At 38.5% G+C, this 15,987-nt stretch overlaps 1 protein-coding gene across 6 annotated transcripts in view; it reads left to right on the top strand.

Annotated features, from left to right (window-relative positions):
* The window catches only part of Dcaf6 (DDB1 and CUL4 associated factor 6), a 115,189-nt gene that overhangs the window by 59,756 nt on the left and 39,446 nt on the right, over nucleotides 1–15,987 (top strand). Inside the window, exons 12-13 of one of the 6 annotated variants that reach the window (XM_052737464.1) lie at nucleotides 14,983–15,075; nucleotides 15,579–15,626. The exons of 1 other annotated variant lie outside the window; for it this stretch is intronic. In XM_052737464.1, coding sequence (XP_052593424.1) covers nucleotides 14,983–15,075; nucleotides 15,579–15,626 — 141 coding nt within the window. Of the gene's footprint in view, nucleotides 1–4,475; nucleotides 4,650–14,982; nucleotides 15,076–15,578; nucleotides 15,639–15,987 lie in introns of all 6 variants that reach the window. 4 more of the 6 variants (XM_052737463.1, XM_052737469.1, XM_052737467.1 and 1 more) reach the window with 4 other exon arrangements.

The raw sequence follows: 15,987 nt of genomic DNA, 5'->3' as shown, positions 1-15,987 counted from the left end.
CATAGGGTTTTTTTTCATACAATATATCCTGACTATAGTTTCCCCTCCTCCCAGTCTTCCTCTCTGAATATCCCGATCTACCCGTTTTCTGTTAGAAAACAAACAGACTGCCGGGCGGTGGTGGCGCACGCCTTTAATCCCAGCACTCGGGAGGCAGAGCCAGGCGGATCTCTGTGAGTTCGAGGCCAGCCTGGTCTACAAAGCGAGTTCCAGAAAAGGCGCAAAGCTACACAGAGAAACCCTGTCTCAAAAAACCAAAAAAAAAAAAAAAAAAAAAAAAAGAAGAAAAAAAAAAGAAAACAAACAGACATCTAAGGGATAATAAAACATAAAATATAATAAGACAAAACGAAAATAAGGAAGTTGAATAGTACAAAACAAACAGAAGGAAAAGAGCCCAAGAAAAGGCACAAGAAACAGATATAGACACAAAACCCCTCTTGTTTGTACACTCAGGAATCCCATAAAAACACAAAATTTGAAGCCATGTTATACACGCAAAGGACGTATAGGGTTAAAAAAAAAAGAAAAAGTCCTGACACCAACACTATTAGAGAAAGAACCTCAAAGAAGCCGTTGAGTTCATTTTCTGTTGGCTATCTACTGCTGGGCATGCAGACTACTCTTAAGTGTAGTTTGTTTCCCTTGGAGGAAACTAACTTCCTTCCTTCCTTCCTTCCTTCCTTCCTTCCTTCCTTCCTTCCTTCTTTTAAGTGCTTATCAACTGGAGATACCTTCTGGGTTAGGGATGAAGCATGTGTTCACTTCTTTCAGCTCTAGAACCCCATCTGGCGCAGACCCATGCAGGCCCTGTGCATGCTGTCTTACTTACTTTCTGTGAGTTCATGTGTGCTTCAGTCCTGTTCTGTTTAGAAGGCTTTGTTTCTTTGGTATTCTCCACCGCCTCTCGCTCTTACATTCTTTCTACTTCTTCTTCTTCTACATGATTCCCTGAACCCTGAGGGGAGGGATGATGGAGACATCTCATTTAGGGCTGAGTGTTCTGAGGTCTCTTCTCTCTCTGCATATTGTCTAGCTGAGCTGTGGGTCTCTGTATTGGTTCCCATCTTCTGCAGGAAGAAGCTTCTCTGATGTTGGCTGAGCAAGGAACTGATCTATGAGTATTTTACATTCCCTTTGTAGAAGAGTAGTATTTGGTTTTCCCGTAGGTCCTTGGGCTATTTGTTCTCAGGTTTTTGGTCAGCCAAGCAGCATCGGGTATGGGCTCCATCTCATGGAATAGTCCTTAAGTCAAATCTGATATTGGTTGGTCATTCCCACAAACTTTGTGCCACCATTGTACTAGCTTATTTTGCGGGCAGGACACCATTGTAGATCAGAGAGTTTGTAGTTGGGTTGGTGTTTATGTTTCTCCTTTGGTACCATGCAGGGTATTGTCCAGTACCAAGAACACTAGCTAGTGGGGTGAAGGCTCTAAGTAGGTGCCAGCTTGACTTCTCCATGTTCAGTGAGTTGTGTAGGTGCTGTCTTCAGCAATGGGCCCTTGCCATCAGTCTGTGGAGAGCAACCTATAGTCTTTGCAGCAGCCCGGGCTGTTTGGCAGTCCCATGGAACCCCTTTGGCCAACAACTCAATTAGATGTAACCCAATCCCAGTACTAGAAACTTCATTTGTTGACAAGAGATGTCCAGTTGGGGCTCTGTCTCCTCTGTTACGTGATAAATTTGTTTAGATTGTCTTCATATATGTATGAAGACAATATATGTGTGTGGATAGATAGATAGATAGATAGATAGATAGATAGATAGATAGATATACATATATAATATGTATGTATTTTAGGAGGCTTCTACTGTATTAGGTTCCATACTACCACTCAAATGGCCCTTAATTTTAGCTGTTTCTCACCATAGTCCCTCCTTTATCCCATCTTCCCTCCCCATGCCCTCTTTATCCATTCCAGTCCCTTTCATCCATAACTATGTATTCTATTCCCCTTCCTGGGAGATCTAACCATCCCCTCTGGTCCCTTACTGTACACCTAACCTCCAGGTTCTGTTGCTTGTAGTTTGCTATCATTGACTTAACACCTAATATGCACATCTAAGAGAATGCATACCTAGTATTTATTTGTCTTTCTGGGTCTGTATTATCTCACTCAAGATGAATTGTTCATTAATTCTTAATTAGCAGGTTGAAGACAATCTTTATAAACAGAAGCCATGATAATAAGATATTTATGACTCAAGTTTCCTTGATTTCCCAAACAACAACAAAAAAATTTGCATGAGAGGCTAGAATGTAATTTGTTGTAAGTATTACTGAGAGGAATTGTATGTGCTTCCATTACTAAAAGCTAATTTTTCTTCATGTCCTTGATTTGTTAAAGGATACCTGTCCTGCACTCACCTGTAGGAGCCCAGCTGGGAGACCGGCTCCCACATTTTACAACAGGGTACTCTTGAGGAGTGAGGGATAAGAGATATTAGATAGAAGGACGGAGGGGAGAGAGACAGAAACACAAGATAGCCTGGGGAGGGCCTGGATCCTTATCTACTGTCCCCTTTGTCTCTTCTAAAGGGCTGTTTATAGGAATGCCAAGGGGTGGAGCAAAAGACCTCCCCATAGCACAGCCCAGTGCAGACCCTTCCAATCACCTAGTAACCATGCACATGGTCAAGCAATCTTCTAGTGCAGCCCTGCTGGGTAAAGCAAGCACAGATCTCACTAGGAAACCTTTATGGGCCCCCACACTCGCCTACTTCGTTTCATGTATTGTATTTTCCTTCTCAATTTGTATTCTAGCAGCACAAACTTTCTCCCCGGTTAAAACACACAAAGTTCCCCTTTTCTTTTCCTCCTCACCCCATCTAACGTCCCCCTTTACTAACATTCAGTACTTCTGCAGCGCGTGTGTGCTTTCAGTTTCTCTTTCTTTGCCCTCACTTGGTGAACCTGCTGCCGTCTTTTCGGCCTCATCTTAGTACACACAACAGCTCTCATCAGTGCTGTCGTTGACTTACAGAGTACGAAGGTCTCAGCCAGCGGCCTTTTCAGGAGTGTATTAGAAACACGGACACGTTGGCTTCCTCCATCCTTTGTAGACACACTTTCATCACTTTACCTACAGTACTTTGGTCCCTCAGTTGTGCCTGCCCTACCCCTGGCTTCTTCTAGTCTTCCTTTTAATATTAAAGTTCCCCAGGGCTCAGTTCTTATCTTTTGTCAGGGGCCTTAAGGTTTCGTTATCAGTGACATCCAAATTTCTGTTAGGGATTCTTGACTCTGACATCAATCTCTAGTTACCTTCTCCACTTGGATGGCTATTAGTTCTTTTCAGGATGAATTGTTCTTTCTTTGTTCTTCACTGTAGCAAATGACAGCTGCTTTTCCCTGTACCTAGGCCCAACCTTTTGCATTCTGTCTAGACATTAGCAAATATGCTGCCTGTATCCCTCCCATCTCCCACATTTCCGCTGAGCTTCCTCATGATAGCCGTGTAGCTTACTGCAGCACCCTAGAAGACTCTCCTGAGGACTTGTCACAAACCAGCAGTCTCCCTTTGGTCTGTCTTCCAGGCCTTCTGTACTAGTTTGTCGTAGCAGTTACCTGGGAGGCATACATGCATACATCTCTCTGTGTTGGTGTAGTCACAGATGCCTGTTTTTCCCTCAGAAAGTAAACTCCGTAGGGGAAGGATTAGCTTGCTCAATGTTTTATTGTCCCCGAAACCTCATATGTAATAGGTATAAAACTGCCTCTTTGCAGAATTTCATGGAATTTTTCTTTTCACCTGGATCATTTCCTCAGAAAAGATTAATAAAATGTTGTATAAATCTTTTTGAACTAAAATACAAAAGATAAATGACAATTCCAACATAAAAAGGAACATTTTTAAGGATATGACATACAACTTGCATTTTTAAAAGATCTAATGAATTCTAAGAATTGTTTTTAAGTACATAACTTTTTACTCCTTTTATTGAATTTTAATTATTTATTTTATTGAAATTAGTAAAGTAACTTAATTTTTTGTTTAGATTATTTAAATTAATATTTTATAGCTATCATTTCTGTGTTATTTTCTGTACAAAGAAAAGAAAATGAAGAAAAATTGAATGTTTAATTTTGAATTTTACAGGCTAAGTGTATAGTGCAGTGATCAAATATGTGCTTAGGCCCTATATTCAATCCGTAGTATCATAATTTGAAGTAAAGTACCATAAAATAAAGTAAAATAGTGTTTTGCTTATGGAGGACTTTATTTTCATTAATTTGGTTACTTGGATATTTGTAGAAATTATGTATCTAATTCATCAAAATTAAAGAGAAACATTTGATTGCATGTGTATAGTCTTGTCTCGTAATTTAATGACTATTTTTATCAGTAATGTGTTTTTGGTATTCCTCTTTGAGCTGTGTCTTATTTAATCTTTTCCCTTTTCAAGTGTATAATCAACTTTGCACTGTTCTGTGTTGTGTTACTCTCTTCTTTCTTTTCCTGTCTGTGTCAGAATTTTTAAGGGGGCCTGAGATAGCTTTGCTCCGGAAGCGCCTGCAGCAGCTGAGGCTTAAAAAGGCTGAGCAGCAGAGGCAGCAAGAGTTAGCACAGGCCCAGCATCAGCCTTGCACTTCCACTTCCGATCAGTCTCCTCCTGAGGGCTCTTCACGGGACCCTCGAGCTTCAGGTTATTGATGTCAAGTGTGCTCAAGCAGCTTCTCCAGTTGCTTTCTAATACTGCCTGTGTAGTCCAGTGTTCCCTCCCATTCAGATGGGGACCTAATGTGCTTGCGGTGTTTCTTCCCTTCCTGGCAATATAGTGGTGTTCAGAGTCTGCTACTATAGGGGCAGTTTGACAGGAGCATCACCCAGAGGCCTGAATATACAACAGTGCTTTATCTTACTGTAAAACTATTTATACTTTTAAAGCTGTTGAACTTTTTTCTAATAAATCTACTGAATTTCCTGCCTGCTTTGATATTTTTGTAGAAATTTCCTATTTGCCAAAATGAACCTCTGCTTATAGGCTCTTGGCTCTTCTTTTTTTAAAGTCTGTAGTTAACCAATATTTTTAAATGGACCTAGTAAGTATTTGGCCATACTAGCATGCTTGCTCAATCATTCCCTTCTGTTATTATTTGATTTTTTTTTCAGCATTTTCTTATCACTGCTATAATCAACTTCCTTATATACGGCAGGAAAGTACTTTATGATTTCAGTTTCCTGTTCTTAAGCTATCAAATTCTGATAATATATCATAATGGTCCATGCCACTTTATAATATATTAACACTCCAATTCCTTTAACACTTCTTGAGAATAATAAAAGATACTTCATGAATGTTTATCAAGATGAGTAGTAGGTACTATATATCTTACTGTGTAGGTATAGTAGGAGTTAAAATGTTCATCAGGGAACAAAAAAATGTGCCTAAATTCTCACACCAATGAATTTATAATACTTCGATATATTTTGCTTTGCCACCCTAAGGAGTAATGAGTTTGGGTGTTAATTACTTTGAAAACTCTGATTTAATTACTTGGAATTAATCTGTACCATTTATGGGTAGAATTAGTCAGCCTCTGCTCTATAAATATCTGTTCCAGCAATGGTAACCATAACACATTTGTTAATAATGTTGTAAATATAATAAATTTAAGCCTCTATAATATACATGTGGTATTTGGAACAAATTTGGGGGCCTTGATTTGTTATTATTCCATGCTACATTAATAGAAAGAAAGGCCAAAATGCTCTGATTTTTTTTTCCTGTGGGGGAGATCGTTTTCTTATACTTAAAAGAAGAAGCTCTAACAAGATTACAATAATGACATACATTAATAAAACAATTTACTATGAATTCATGTTCCATACAGCACTATAGCCCAGAATGTTTTTAAAGCAAAAAGGAATCATGCAACAAAACCAATAAAAAGGAAAATAAAATGTCTGGATATATATAATGTCCTTTTACTTTTATTAATCTCACATGTGTGCGTGTGCACACTTACACACATGCAAGCATGCCAGGAGCATACACGTGGAAGACAGATGAAAACTTGTGAGAGTCAGTTCTCTTTCCACTGTGTTGATTCTGAGGAGTGAACTCCCATTGTTAGGCTGGAGGCAGTCACTTTGCCGGCTGGGTCATTTCGCCAGCTCTTTCTAGACCTAGATATTTTAAGATACTCAACTTAGCAGTGACAAATCAAATAGTAAAGTGAATTTTGATAGGAAGCAAACCTCTATGAGGAAGAAAGCACATTGTGAGTTTTAGAAAAGGAAGTTGAGGCTTATTTACCTTTCATGTAAAGTTCCAAAAATTTGAAAATTGAAGCAGGTTCTTTGAGTCAAAAATTTGAGAGTGGTGTCAGGTGTGACAGCGCACGCCTTTAACCCCAGCACTCAGGAGGCAGAGGCAGGCAGATAGTTCAAGGCCAGCCTGGTGTACATAGAAAGTTCCAGGCAAACCAGGGATGCACAGTGATATCCTGTCTCAGAAACAAATGTAAAGGGATTATATGGGTTTTCTGAAACAATAGAATGTTGTCCTCTCATCTCTCAGTATCACTTAAATTAACTTGTACCTAAGTTTGGAGGTCGATTTACTACTGGTGGTATTCATTAAGGAGCTTAAGCTTATCAATTGTGAAGTTGAGAAACATTCTCTTTTCTTTTTTTTTTTTTTTTTGGTTTTTCGAGGCAGGGTTTCTCTGTAGCTTTGCGCCTTTCCTGGGACTCACTTGGTAGCCCAGGCTGGCCTCGAACTCGCAGAGATCCGCCTGCCTCTGCCTCCCGAGTGCTGGGATTAAAGGCGTGCGCCACCACCACCCGGCTTCTCTTTTCTTTTTTATTAAACAGTTTTCTTGGCTCTCTAAGGCCCACAGGATCCAGTATTTGAAGTCCTTAGGTCTATCTCAGTGTACAATAATCTCCTCACCTAAAAGTGAGGTATTTTTTGCGTATCTTATTTGTTTATCATAGTGTTCATATAAGTAAGGCACCTTGGTCAGTTTTTTGTTTGTTTGTTTGCTTGCTTGTTTTGTTCTTGGGTAATAGTCTTTTGTTGCTCAGGTGGGCCTCAGACTTTCTATGTAGCCGAGGATGAACTTGAGTTTCTAATCCTCCTGTGTCTATCTCTGAGATGGTGGCATTATAAGAGTGTGCCACCACGCCCAGTTTATATAGTTCTGGAGACTGAACCCAGGGCTTCATGCATGCCCTCTACCACTTATGCTACATTCCCAACTCCCTTATAAATTTTAATCTGTAGCATGCCTTGTGTTCATTTGCTAGTGCTACTTTTGTCTAACGCTGTCCTAGAAATGTTATTAGTAACTAAAAGCCTTGTAAACTGTTAATAAAAGGCAACTGATAAGGTCTGTTTTCTTTGTCAATTAAATAAACTTTGGTAATGAGAAAAGATGAGTTGGCTTAAGGCAAAATTCTTCATTTCAAAATATACGTTGGTTGGGGATTTAGCTCAGTGGTAGAGCGCTTGCTTAAGGCCCTGGGTTTGAGCCTCAGCTCCAAACAAACAAACAAACAAACAAACAATATATGTTATAAAAATGTAGAAGGGAAATTATGAAATTTAGCAAAATGATAATTTTTAATTAACTAATAATTATTAAAACCTTATCTTAGGGGCTGAAGAAATGCTCAGTGATTAAAAGACTGGCTTCACTTGCAGTGGACCCAGGTTCAATTCCAAGCACCCATATGGTGGCTCACAACTGTTTATAACTCCAGTTCCTGGGGAACTGACACCCTCTTCTTGCCTTCACAGACACCAGGCATGCATGTGGTACACATAAATACATGTAGACAAAACACCACACACATAAAATAAACATTTAAAAAACCTTTATACTTAACTATTAAATGCATTTTTGTGTGTGTATTAACAGGAATTAATCCTTTTTTCTCATAATAGATATCTCTACTATCAGGATAGAAAAGTGCCAAAATTGTGGGGCTAGAGAGATGGTTCAGTTGGTTAAGAGCACTGGCTGTTCTTCCAGAGGTCCTGAGTTCAATTCCCAGCACCCACATGGTGGCTCACAACCATCCATAGTGAGATCTGGTGTCCTCTTTTGGTGCACAGCATACATGCAGGCAGAACACTGTATACATAATAAATAAATCTTTTTTTTAAAAAAAGGAAGGTTCCAAAATTAACTTTATTTTTTCTTTTCTGGGGACAGTGCTTAGAAGCACTCGGAATGGTCACGCATTTGACATGTGGTCATGGGCTTTGTTATACTATGGCCTCTACCAATGCTAGCCAGTCCTGAACCCTGCTGATGGTTGCTTTCCTCTATATTGGGAAGGTCAGGAAAACACCAGGATCCACACATGGTCTGTTTCCAGGTGAACTTCCAGGCGTTTGTGCTGTAGAACCTAAAGTCCTTGTGAGGTTGTCTAAAACTAAAGAACCTGCAGCGGTTAGCTGTGCTGACTGTGCCTATGACGTATCACGTGTGCTTTCCTTATCAGGGAGCAGAAAATCACAATGAAAATGTTGAAGGCCCAAGGTTAGAGTCAGAAAGTGAAGTAAATGTGGTTTTTTTAAAGTCATAAAACCAAGGCTTGTTCTGTTTTGACAAAGGTACCAAAATTAGTATATTTGATTTTGGTTTGTTAGTTTCTTATACATAAAAGGTATTTTTTTCGTGATATGTTTTGCCTATCAATAAATTATAAGAGGCCAGCAGATGGTTCAGTGGGTAAAGGAGCTGGCCATGGAAGCCTGATGACCTGAGTTTAAGTCCTAGATCCCACTGTGGAAGGGGAGAGCTGACTCCTGAAAGTTATCCTTTGACCTACTGTGTGCTGTGGTATGTGTGCCCAAACTTACACATGTACCTTATGTACAGATGTAATAATAATAAAGAACATTTAAAGTAAGTTATGATACTTCCAACAAATGGTACTTCCATTGTCTTTCCACTTATTTAAATTTCTTAGATATAAGGTGTTCAAAAGATACATGACTTAGAATCAAGAAATTGTAAAAGTAGAAAGTTTCTGAATCATTTCATTGACTGACATATTCTATCCTCTTTTTAAAACATAGGACTCAAGAGAATTCTGTGAAAGGCTAAATATAGAATGAACCAACAATACCTAGTTTCTAAATGAAAGTTGAGAACAAGTCACTTTGCAGAAATAATAATCTACAAGTTTAGTAGGATCGCTTGGGAAGGAGCCAGATAGTATTTACTGATAATCACAGTGAAATATTATATATTAATTGTCAATCTTTCTTTTCTTTTTCTTTCCTTTTCCTTTCTGTCTCTCTTTATCTCTCTCCCTCTTTTACTTCTCTCTCTCTCTCTCTCTCTCTCTCTCTCTCTCTCTCTCTCTCTCTCTCTCTCTCTCTCTCTCGATAGGATTTCTCTCTTTAGCCCTGACTGTCCTGGAACTGTCTAGACCAGGCTAGCCTCAAACTCAGAGATCCGCCTGCCTCTGCCTCCCAAGTGCTGTGATTAAAGGCATGCACCACCACACCTGGCAATATTTCTTGCATTATTCTGAAACACTAATGTCAACCACTTTTAAATTATTGTTTAAAATAAGTCATATAAAAGAGTTAGAGCTTGGGACATAGCTTAGTGGTAGGGCAAGTGCTTAGTGTGCCTAAGGCCCTGGATTTGGTCCTGCAGTGCCACAAGGAAACAAGGGTTTCTTAACAAAGGTTAAACAAGATGTTTAAGTCATGGTTTTCTCTTTTATTGAGGGCAAGATGGCTCAGCTGTAAAGCTTTCATCAGAGTTTTATGTGGAAGTTCTTATTTAAAATCTGCAAGTGGACTGGAAATCTAGCAGTGATTGAATTGTCTAGGGGAAGCTGTTTGATTCTCAGGGTCAGAGGAGGGAAAAAAAAGCCAACCACTCAGATGTAAAAGTAAAACTGCTGTGATTTAGCTTGCTCTTCATGCTAACCTGTAGCTCCTCATCTCTGAAATAGAATATGGACCAACCTACTTTAAATGTAGAGTTTTTTCAAGATTTATTTTTATTATTTTCAATTATGTGTGTGTTTGTGTCTGTGTGTGGGTATGTGTACATGTGTGCAGGTGCTTGTACAGGACTAAGGTGCCAGACCCCCCCCCCCCCCCATGGAACTGGAGTTTGAGGTGATTGTGAGCCACCCAGCTGGAGTGATGGGAACCGAACTTATGTCTTCTGTAAAAGTGGTATATACTCTTAACCACTGAGCCATCCCTCCAGGCCCTAAAAAAAGTTTTGACAACTGCAAATGATAATCCTTCAGCGCTAAATTTAAAAATCCAGTTTTTAATTTTAGAATATATTACTTTAAGATATTTTTGTTTTAGTTTTTAAAAGATGTGTTTATTTTTATGTATATGAGTATTTTGCCTGCATATATGTGCACAATATGCCGCAATGCTGTTGGAAGCCAAAAGAGGGCATTAGAGCCCCAGGAACTAGCGTTGCAGAGGGTTGTGAACCACCATATGGATGCTGAGAACCCAATTGCAGCCCTCTGCAAGAGCAGCAAGCGCTCTTAACCCCTGAGTTCTCTCTCCTGTTTTAGTTTGAAGTACATTTTTGTCCAGAAGTCAGGAAGTATACTGTAAATCATTTAGAGATTATATTATAACTCATTTTCTTTTTTTTTTTCTTTCTTTTTTTTTTTGTTTTTCGAGACAGGGTTTCTCTGTGTAGCTTTGCGCCTTTCCTGGAACTCACTTTGGAGACCAGGCTGGCCTCGAACTCACAGAGATCTGCCTGCCTCTGCCTCCCGAGTGCTGGGATTAAAGGCATGCGCCACCACCGCCCGGCTATAACTCATTTTCTAAGCTCTTCAGAAATGCAACATAACGTGTAATAAGTCCGTGATGATGATGATGATGTTGTTGACAGTGTTTTGAGATAGGATCTCACTGTATCCCCAGGTGTTCTTAAACTTGTCATCTCCTGTCTCTTCTCCTTGACTATTGGAATTAGAGTCATGAAGTTTGGTTTTTTTGTTTGTGATTTTTTTTGTTTGAGATATGGTTTTGCTATCTAGCTCAGGCTGTTGTAGAATTTGTTGTTCAAGCCTTATCCTTCTGAGTACTGAGATTACAGGCATGTGCCACCAATAGCCAGGCCGATTATTTTTTAATTATATTTATCTATCTGGAGGGTGGAGGTGTGCTACAGCATATGTGTGTAGGTCAGAGGATAACTTTCAAGGAATCAGTTCCACTGTGTGGGACCTGGGAAGAAAACTCAGTCAGGTTTGGAGGCACCTTTGCTTTAATCATAAAAAGAAAGCTTTTTTTCTTTATCGCATTATTATCTGGGTCTGAGACTAGTTGAATTCTTGTTCCTTACCTTACAACTAGATGAACCTTGGGCAGTTCATTTGGCTATTGTCTGTGAGTTTCCCAGTTACCAGTTTATTTAAGTACTGTAGCCTATGCCACATAACAGATGGCATAGAGATGGGATAGATAATGTGTATATATAGTTTTTAATACTCATGAGAGAGTACCATCTTATTTATAATAGATATTTAAGTAGTGTCGTCTACCCCAGTTAACAGAGATCCATAGAGAAGGGATAGATAAATATATAGTTCTTGATACTTGTAAGCGAATACCATCTTAATTATAGTGTGTTTTACTTCTTCAGAATGTCTTCATATCAAGACCATTTAAGGTAGACAGCATTGAGGATTCTGAATGAGCTGCTTGGACATTTATCAAATGAATGCCCTGATTAACTGCAACAAAGGCATTCAGTATATAGCTAATTTAAAGCCCAGGTCTTTTTTCCATTTCAGGTCCCTGAAGTCATGGGTTGCTGGCTCCTGCTCAGAGTGACAACACCCTGTGGATTCTACTGGTACTGGCCCAACCACCACAGAGCCCCACTGGAGCATGGAGCCAGCCTAGAGAGGGTCAGGTAGGAACTGTTTTTTCGCTTTATGGCACGGTTTTGCCAATTGGAAAAAAAATTAACTTTTATACCCCAGAAGGGTATAAAACATTGATGATTATTTTTGAAAAAAGGGCTTTTCAAAACTGAGCCATATTGGAAAAAATCAGCATTCAACATGTCCTGTGCAAGCAGGCCCTATTTACCGTCTGCCTCCCCACAATGCTCCCAATGACAACCAATGTGGCACTTCTGAGGTGGATGCACTGGTTCATGTTTCAGCCTCTTCCTCTGATAAATCAGGCCTGATCCTGACCTAATTCTGGAAGCCTTTGTTGATTACCTTAAGTGTTAGAGTCCTAAGGAAAACAGTAGTGAATCTTAGGATTTTAAACTATAGTTAAATGAATATATATTCCTTAGGTTGAAGATAATTTTACATCATTCTTTTCCAGTCAATATATAGCTCTGAAAAATAGTTACATGAACTGACTCTTCCCTACATATTACATAGCTTATAAGGATGAGCTTATTAAAAGAATACTGCATCCCTTTTTATAGAGTTAGAAATGAGACTTAAGACAATTGAAATAACTTGCCCAGGGTTACAGTATGAATGAGTAAAAAACCATTCAAACCCAGGAAATACGGCTGAAGAAGTCTTGTTATATGTTAGATTATAATTTTTTGTTTTTCTACAATTTAAAAAAATTCTGGTGTTAAAAGGACTGAAGGGTTTTCTCAGTACCAAACTACAAATTTGGAAGAAATACACAGTAAATGACTACTATATACATTGAGCTTAGTACCGAATGAACTGTTGCTTAACATTTATATCTACCTGTAAAATAATACCATTTAAAATACTTTAAATGTGTTGACTTACCGTATTGCTTTTAGTAGTGGAGCATATATTCTGATTTTTCTTTTGTAATGATGCCTTCTGAAATATTTCACACAAATATGGAGTAGAATATACAAACAGTTGCAGCAATGAGTTTAAGCTTCTTCTATTTTTGTTGTTGTTATTTATTATTCTGTTAGTTATTGTGTTAATATGTGGAAGTATTTCTGTAACTGGAGTTATAGGCATTTATGAACACTTAGTATTAGAAAAGCATGTTATTTGACATATTTATGTTACAGGAAAATAATAATTCTAAAAGGAGTTGCCTGTTCCCAAGATTGTAAATAAAGTAAATGCAAAATCCAAAGAGTCATAAACATTAGCCTTAAAAGATGTTGGGCCAGCAAGATGGCTCAGTGGGTAAAGGCCCCGATGCCAAGCTTGACAGCTGGAGTTCAGTCTTCAGGACCCACATGGTGAAAAGAATTGACTCCCACAAGTTGTCTTTTAACTTGCATGTAAGAGCTAGCTGTAACATGTGCATATCCACACACAATAGACAAGCACACAAAATAATAAAAATGTAATTTGAAAAATTTTAAGATGTAAGAATAACAAGTAATTCTTAGAAATATGCAATTGTTACAGGCTAAAACAATACAGTGAAAGTGTTTTAGTTGATGAAGGGGCTTTGTTGTTGATGTAATAGAAGCTTCATTATTTTAAATACTGTAAGACTGAAGCACATTTTGTGGAGGCAATAGCATTGAAGATCTTCATTGGTGTGTTTTTAGTGATACTTTCTAAGTTTTATTGAAAGAACAAGACACATTTTACTTCATGAAGACTTATGCATTCCATAATGTAGAAAACCAATATTTATGAAGTGCATGTCTTCGTGGCCTTAGAGATGTCTTGGAGATTGTAATTATTAAAGGAGAACATAGGGAAATATGTGATGAATCCAGAGGGATGAACTGTATTTTATGGAAGACTCTTAAGGAGAATTTTCCAATGTTTAATTAATTGACTTGTTTTTGTTTTTTGTTTTGCTTTGAAAAGTGTAACATTATTTCTAATGACTTAATTGCCTGTTTTTCAAAATAATGCAGGTGGCAATGTTAGATCTAAAATGAGTCAGTGAGAAATTATTTTAAAGAGAAAAGTGTGGTAGATTAAGGAGCCAATAAACACCGCCGTTCCCACTTTCCTTTTTGTGTAGTAAAGACCCTTAATCAAATACTATGGTGAAGAGATGATAGGTAAGGATGAATAAAAGCTTCAGACTTCAGAATAATGTCAGGGTTTATCAACTTCTCTGAGCAGACTGCTGTGATACGTACTAGAAGATGGAAGACCTGAGGTTAATAGAAATGGTGCTGCTAGCAGGCTTCAGACCACAATGGAAGTAATTAAATGATGTGAATTTGGTATGAAACCAGGCTACACTGGGAAGTTTCCCTTACCTACTCAGCTCAGGGTGATCTTTACTTTAACATCTGTATGGAGGAAATGAAATGTCGTTATGAACACAGTGGTGCAGTGAGACATCCTCGCTAACATTGTTCACTAAGAACCAGGGCAAAGGATCTTAGAAATTAGGAGTTACTTGCACATTTGACGTAAAGCCGTGTTTGTTGCCCACACTGTCCCCCTTTGCTGGAGCTCTCCTGGGGCACTAGGCTTCTCTATGTTAGGTATCCTTTGTCTACAAACGCTTGGGATCAGGAGCAGCACGTGTGGGGGATATTTGCATATACCTAATAAGGTGTCAAGGGGAAGTACTCGGGGCTAAGTGGGAAATTCATTTGTGCTTTCTGTACATTTGATGCAAACATCAGAGATAATTTTATGCAGTACTTTGAGCGAATCTGTCTATATTCTGACTGCATTCTATCATAGGTTAGCGGTGAAATTTTCCACTTGTGTCAGCAGCACTGACACAAACATTTTGGATTTTGTAGCATTTTCAGTTTTGTTTGTTTGTTTGTAGACAAAGGATGTGTAACTTACTTTAACATTTTGTTAAAGTACCATATCCGTGGGCTGTCTAAAAATGTTGTGATTATCAGAATTAAGACTTGCTAACACAAGGCAAATACTCTTTCCATTTCAGTCCTTTAGTCCAGTGTTTTCTAAAAACTAGAACCCAGTAATGAAATAAATTCTCACATGAATACCCTGTGTACCCAAAAGATCAAAATAAAGTTGTACTGTTTGAAGTCAAAGCAGAAAACACAGACCATTAAGCTTTCTTCTTGCTTTTCTTTTCCAACCAGGTACCTCTAGAAAGAAGCCTAAGCTTTCACAGAGTATAGTTTCATTATGCACAATGTACCATAGAGTTTTTAAAGTTACATGTTTCTTTAAAGGTATTTAACTCATTGACTGTTTTCCCTACAAACCACTTTTTGTTGTTAAACATCCTGACTCCTTCAGCTCATGGTACAGCACACAGCATCTCCCACTGTCCAGTGAACATCTCATTTCATGCTTTGAAAGCAGACTGAAAGCCATCTTAAGAGCTGGTGAGGGAACTTCAGAAAGGCAGAGTATCTTCTGTTTAGAGGAAACACCCTGTTTCTAATTATCTATCTGACACCTTATATCTGTGCTAGATGAATTTGATTAAAGGTATGTGCATGGAAGTAGAGTAATTGTTTTCTCAACTCATCCTCATGATTGCTAAATGCTTGCCTGGAATAACACTTTTAAGCACATGGCCCTGCTTACTCACTGCTTGGAAAACACACCACAGTACTTGCTTCTCTTCCCCATCCTTATACATTTGTTTCTTAAGCTTAGAGATTATCATGACATTGCTGTGCAGTTTTCTGCTGCTTACTTTTAAGTTGAAATCTCATTTTTGTTTCAGATTCTCCCTCTTCTGTGGTTAACAAACAGCTCGGATCCATGTCACTTGGTGAGCAACAGGGTGCGTGCGTGCGTGTGACAGGAGATGCGCTATGCCCAGTCATCCGTAGTTCTAGTGCAATGCAGAGACCAAGTTCTTCCTCACTTTCGCTTAGCATATCAGGTTGATTATGGTCTTCAGTCAGTATTTTATGGACTAAATTATCTTGGGTGGTATTGTGCATTGATGGTTCTCGTGGCCTGAACAAATTATGTTCTGTGTAAGCTCATTTCTGCCTTCAACGTTTTATCACAGCTTTGAAGTCTCTCCCTCTAACAGTTTGAAATGAATATAAAATTTTTATTATAGCTATATATCATAAAATCATATAGAACTGTGGTTTAAGTTTAGCACATTGCCCCATTATTCA

The sequence above is a fragment of the Peromyscus californicus genome, unplaced genomic scaffold (assembly GCF_007827085.1).
Source record: "Peromyscus californicus insignis strain IS unplaced genomic scaffold, ASM782708v3 Scaffold_14__1_contigs__length_90479793_seg_2, whole genome shotgun sequence".
Lineage (NCBI taxonomy): Eukaryota > Metazoa > Chordata > Mammalia > Rodentia > Cricetidae > Peromyscus > Peromyscus californicus.
Note: the sequence above shows the minus strand (reverse complement) of the source record. Positions and strands in the feature narration are given on the sequence as shown.